The sequence below is a fragment of the Patella vulgata genome, chromosome 6 (genome assembly GCF_932274485.2).
Source record: "Patella vulgata chromosome 6, xgPatVulg1.2, whole genome shotgun sequence".
In the NCBI taxonomy this organism is placed as follows: domain Eukaryota; kingdom Metazoa; phylum Mollusca; class Gastropoda; family Patellidae; genus Patella; species Patella vulgata.
The window spans coordinates 1,516,640-1,522,771 of NC_065884.2; the positions used below are offsets into that span (position 1 = coordinate 1,516,640).

The 6,132-nt window shown below is 37.1% G+C and overlaps 1 protein-coding gene across 1 annotated transcript; it reads left to right on the forward strand.

Moving 5' to 3' along the window:
• Positions 1-2,006: 2,006 nt before the first annotated feature.
• On the forward strand, positions 2,007-3,950 carry LOC130013116 (sodium-dependent glucose transporter 1C-like). The gene is made up of 2 exons (XM_056101662.1): positions 2,007-2,286; positions 2,845-3,950. The coding sequence occupies exons 1-2, from the start codon at positions 2,187-2,189 to the stop codon at positions 3,948-3,950; spliced, it is 1,206 nt and encodes a 401-aa protein (XP_055957637.1). The 5' UTR covers positions 2,007-2,186.
• The last annotated feature ends 2,182 nt before the right edge of the window (positions 3,951-6,132 follow it).

Here is a 6,132-nt window from a genome sequence, read left to right on the forward strand (position 1 = left end):
CCTTGCAGCGAAATGCCCAAGGTAAATCTCATCGAAAGGAGAAAGTCCGGGAAAGCCCACAATGTTCGAATGCAAATAATAAATACGTGATAATGGCGTCAGGTTTTACTACAGGTTACTGCATATTAAACTGAAACTCAAAATTATGACTACATCCACCAGATGAATGTTTAACGTAATTCCGTATTATTTAACTATCGACTTTCGTCTGGTAATGATCCATGAAGATTGCAATATTATTATCAAACACATCTAAGAACGTTTAACGTTGACTCGACACAAACTAGGTCATTTAGGAACTAGCAAATGGTTCATTTTTAATTCAATAATTCGCTTGCACGTAGGGGCCAGGGTCATTGTTGAATATATATGTCAATTATATGTTATATATATTGAGTATACTTTCAGAATATGTTATAAACTTTATAGTTCTATTTATAAATTTTATTTATTTTATATTAGTTACCAGATACATACCTAAATCTTTCGAGTTCAGGATCGGATTTAGAAAATGTTATTAAAGGTAAGGGGTTTCTTGGTCATTTCTAAATTTCATTCTTAAGCTTTGGTCTGGGATCGACAATTACACAAATTCTGTTACATTATTAACTATTACGTCGATCATAACTGATTTGAAATTAAAGTAAAAACGGAAACGATTGAATGTAAATCAGTATAAATATTCATATTACATTATTATGTGCGCTGCGACCCATTTGTGTCCATTTCTAGGTATCAAATATTAGAGATTTAGCTCCTTTAAACTGAATTTGTAAGTTCTTGGTCACGATATCACTCATTCTGTCAATTTCTTTAGGATCTTAACGTATTTCAGATGATGTCCGACAAGAAGTTCTTCCCATATTAATTTACTTGCTGGATTGAAAGACCAATCTTAAACTATCTTTGTTTAAGTCTGACGGATCACATGGGGAACAGTCCCGGGGATAAAAAGGACTGAAGCTAAACATATGGATAAAGACGCTACAATAGAGAATGATGCCATGTTGGGATCACCCGTTTGTGTTGATAAAGATGCAACACAAGGTGAAACTAAAAGAAAGTCTTTCCTACAGAGCATGAGACACGCGGCATACCGATCCAAATTTATTCAGAGTATCTCCGTTACTTTTGCCTTCTGGTGTTTAGTAAGTTATATTAATGTTTGTTTAATATCAATACAATATCGATTCTGATGCACACCCAGCAGATGAGGGGTTGTCGTAACTCTCAAAATTATTTTGATATAGCTCTTTACAAAACTCTTTTGGTGGCAATTTTACTCCACTCGGACAAGTTTTAAACTGTCAGACACTGGTTACTCCATCGACTCTGGTAGGTTTTAAACTGATAACTTGTATCTACTCTGGTAGGTTTTAAACTGTTAGCTGCCAGACACTTGTTACTCCATCTACTCTGGTAGGTTTTAAACTGATAACTATTAGACACTGGTTACTCCATCTACTCTGGTAGGTTTTAAACTGATAGCTACCAGACACTTGTTACTCCATCTACTCTGGTAGGTTTTAAACTGATAACTATTAGATACTTGTTACTCCATCTACTCTGGTAGGTTTTAAACTGATAACTTTTAGACACTGGTTACTCCATCTACTCTGGTAGGTTTTAAGCTGCTAGCTACCAGACACTTGATAATGGCACATAGTCGTCTGTAGGTTACAAATTTAAATTCATTTTGACGTTTGCATTTTTAACTTATGGGAATATAGGTGTCCTTAAATGTGCATTTTTCCTGTATCGCGTCCATTATTTAAAGACAACTGATAATATCATCTTAAAGCAATTTCGGTGCCACCAGATTTGATTCGGCTTGGGGCAGACGCTTGGAGAAAGTGTTCTGCTGAAACGTTGTCAGATATCTTCTCTTATAAACTCACCTATGGCGGGAATAACTTCAGGCGTGGCCTGAACTAACTCCTCCATCTCTTCGTGTACCACTACAGACGGAACAGAAAAGTCAGTACTTCATTTTATTTTAGGGTTTTCAAGAAGGTCAGAGGGGTCCATCATTCTTGGATATTCAACTAATCACTAACACCGATGTTGAGAAAGCTTCTACGTTCTTTACTGCTGTTTCTGTAGGCAACCTGTGTGGTGCCTTAATTGGTGGCATCCTGTACGACAGATTTAACAAGACGCTTCTTTTGGGCTTATGTGTAATCCTCATGGCAATCACGGTCGCTGTATTACCCATTTGTTCACCATATGAACTGATGCTGGTGATTTTCTGGGCTAATTCTTGTTTTATGGGCGGATTGAATGCAGGTAGGAAGCAGATAAATTAATCAAAACAATAAATCATATTTAGAATTCGTTAAGTCTGGTTTAATCATCGAGAACGAGAACGACACCGACACTAACGCCCCGCGCTTTTGTTAATATACATGTATTACGCAATGTCTTAAGCTCCAGACCACGACCATTGAAACAACTTAAAAAACAGACACTCGAACGTGCTTACAAAATTACAACTAGTACAAACAATGCCCACTTGGTACATTGGCCGTGCTATTATTTGAAATAATGGTATGGGCAATGTATTTTAAGCGTCTTTAATTGAATACCTGTTGACACTCTACCTGTTAACAATCAACCTGTTATATAATATGTGACAATCTACCTGTTGACAATCTACCTGTTGACAATATACCTAGGGTATAATATGTTTTAATACACAATGTATTAGGGCGGGATTCCTCGTTTGACGTTTGACACTGTATTATGGCCAGACTACAATCAATGTAGGGGATACAATGAAATGATCGAGACTATTTACAGATACACCATGTTGTCCGTGACTACATGTATTTAATATTTTTACAGGTGGTAACGCCCATCTGGTTTCACTATGGGGAGAAGACGAGGGGAGACCATACATGCAGGCCGCTCACTTTACATTCGCATTTGGTGGAGTTATCTCCCCTTTAGTAACATCTCCTTTCCTTGCACCTAACGCTGAAGATGTATCGACCAACTCCTCGTCAAGAAACCTATCTTCTACTGTTGTAGTCAATAATACGCTATTAGAGTATAACATCACCAATGATAACTCAACTCCGGGAAACAATCTCACCACCATTGCTGAACCTGTTGAAACTAAATTAATCTATGCTTATATAATATCTGGTGTTGTCACCTTACTATCCGCCATTCCTTTCATGGTGATATATTGTCGTTACAAGTCACAGAAGATGAAGAGGAATCAACCCAAGAAGGATGAGAACAGACCGATCAGAGATCTTCCTTGGAAATATTATATAATAGCTATTGTTCTTTTAAATCTATTCTATGTTGCCTATTGTGTCGTGGAGAACTCCTTTGCAGCTTACTTAATGACATTTGTGGTAATGGAACTCAAATGGAGCAAGGCGAAAGGTACTCAAATTACTTCCGTATATTGGGCGGCTTTTGCCGTTTCGAGATTTTCAGGAATTATTATCATACGTTGTTTACGACCGGTGGTAATGTTGTTTATATGTCTAACAGGTTTAATTTTAAGCCTCACTGGTTTTTTACTCTGTTCGCATTATAAGATACATACAGGAGTTTGGATTTCCACAATTTTAGTCGGACTTTCAATGTCTGTTGTATTTCCTACTGGTCTTACCTGGGCACAAGAAAATCTCCTCAACATAACTGGCAAGATTACATCTTTAATTTTAGTGGCCGCGTCAGCCGGCACCGTGATCAATCCTGTTATTATTGGATACTTGATGGAAGAGTTAACTCCCATGTGGTACTGTTATTTATTAGTAGGTGAGAGTATATTATGCTTGACGATGTTTCTTGTTTTGCTATTCGTGGCTAAATATGTATCAGGACCCAAACGTATAGTTACAACTATTACAATAGATGTTCCGTCACCACAAGCAGAATGTAATGATAATGACAAACCTTTCATACCAAATAATAAATTACCTGAACTCTGACATTGGGTATTGTTTGGTTATATATGTATCAACAAGAACTATCATATTAAAAGAATGTTCAATATTAAATGTATTTATAATCGTATTGAAATGTTGCCAAAGTCTTTCATGGTCGTCTTGCAATGCTGTTGGCGACACTGACAGTATGTTGCATTGTACTTATAAACCACGTATCCGACATTTACTCCCCCGGGGCTTCTTGAAAAATGGAAAGAGGTTTTACGTCCTACTATTCTGCACCGACTGTGCATATATAGATGGATGACACGATCGGTACAGAACGGTAGGAAGTTAAACCCATTTCATTGCTGCTTAGAAGCTCGTAACGTCGTATGTAATGAGTTGCATCAGCTTACGACCATCGCTGCTTGCGAGATCTAGGTTTAAACTGTCTTTTCATATAATATGGCTACATTTACCATTAATTATTACGAATACCATGTACATAGAGAATGTGAAACGGGGTTTAACGTTCACTCGACACAAATTTCGGGACTAACACATGATTCACTTTAATTTCAATATTTCACATGCACGTAGGGGCATGCACGTGTGGGAGGACCCGGCGAAAGCCCACGAGGTTGGACGGGTACCTACATCATGAAATGTCTCCACCAAAACTGATCAGTGTTTACCGAAATATATGATCCAACAACTGAATATAATAATAATAATAATAACCAGCGGCTGCCAGGTAGGATACGCCCACATTTTGCAAGAGATGGATAGAGAACAAGCTAAAAACAAACGGGATTTTTTTGTACAATCAGGGGCCATAATTCAGCAAGTTACGATTCGATATGCACAAATTCGACAGGAACCAAGGTCTTTGGGTTATAAACTTACGTTTCAAGTATCATCAAAATCAGAAGACAATTGTGACCTCTAGAGAGTCCACAACCTTGATATACCATATTTTTACGCTTACGCTATTTGAGAAAGAGAGGAGGCCATTTTGTCTGTCAACCATCCTAAGGGTATAACGGTGATATATTAAAACGTTTTTTTAAATCGGATAACAATTATGACCTCTATAGGGTCCACAAGCTAAAAACGCGATTTTTCGTTCAATCAGGGGCCATAATTAAGGAAGTTATGGTCCGATGTGTGCGAATATTGAAAAAAACTGGAATCTTTGGGTTATAAACTTACATTTCAAGTTTCAACAAAATCGAATAAAAATTGTGACCTCTTATTGGGTCCACAACCTTGATTTACCATATTTTTACGCGATTTGAGAACGATGGGAGGCCATTTTGTCTGTCAGTTTTGGTCCGATTTTCACGAAATTCGAAGTTAGCCATCCTTAGGGTGTAACGGTGATATACTAAAACGGTTTTTTAAATCGGATAAAAAATTATGACCTCTATAGGGTCCACAAAAAATGATATACTAAAACGGTTTTTTAAATCGGATAAAAATTATGACCTCTATAGGGTCCACAAAAATTGAAAATGTGGGCGTATAAAAACTTTATTTAATGAGGCAATTTATTTAGTTTGCAAAAAAACTAATCTTCCATAAGTCGGGGGTTGCATATGGATGGTCGAATGGTTAGCACGTGCGGGCGCTGTATCACACGTCCTGTCATTGAGTCAACTGGCGGGGTTTCGATTCCCCGGTTGTACGTGACAAGGAGTAGGGTCGCCTGTCCAACCTCGTGGGTTTTCTCCGGGTCCTCCGGTTAACTCCCACTGCTAAAGACCCCTGCGCGGTAGCGAATTATTGAAATAAAAAAAATAAAACTTGTGTTAGTCCCGAAATGACCTAGTTTGTGTCTAGTGGACGTTAAACCCCATTTCTCTCTCTATCCCATAAGTCCCTCCTAAGCTACAAAGACATATATACATGTAATATCAGGATAAATTTAAAATCATTTGAAATGCAATAGTATTTGGAAGTGGGACGTTTGGGAAGTCACTCCTGAACTACAAAAAAAAATACGTTATACAAGTAGAATATAGGGAGAACACTATAATTACACACAAAATAAGAAAGAATGCAGTTGCAAGTTAAATATACATGAAAAATAATAAGTATGTCATCAGTTGAATATTATGGTTTCTTCAGTGCTCAATATAAATGAGTTTTCAGTTTAATCTTAAAATTTTCAACATTTTTACACATCTTTATATCAAAAGGCAGATTGTTCCATAAAAGACATGCAGAATATTTAAACGTT

Coding starts and splice junctions, on each gene's coding strand:
- LOC130013116 (XM_056101662.1), top strand. CDS start 2,187: ATGGCAATCACGGTCGCTGTATTACCCATTTGTTCACCATATGAACTG. Junction 2,287..2,844: donor TATGGGCGGATTGAATGCAG/GTAGGAAGCAGA, acceptor ATATTTTTACAG/GTGGTAACGCCCATCTGGTT.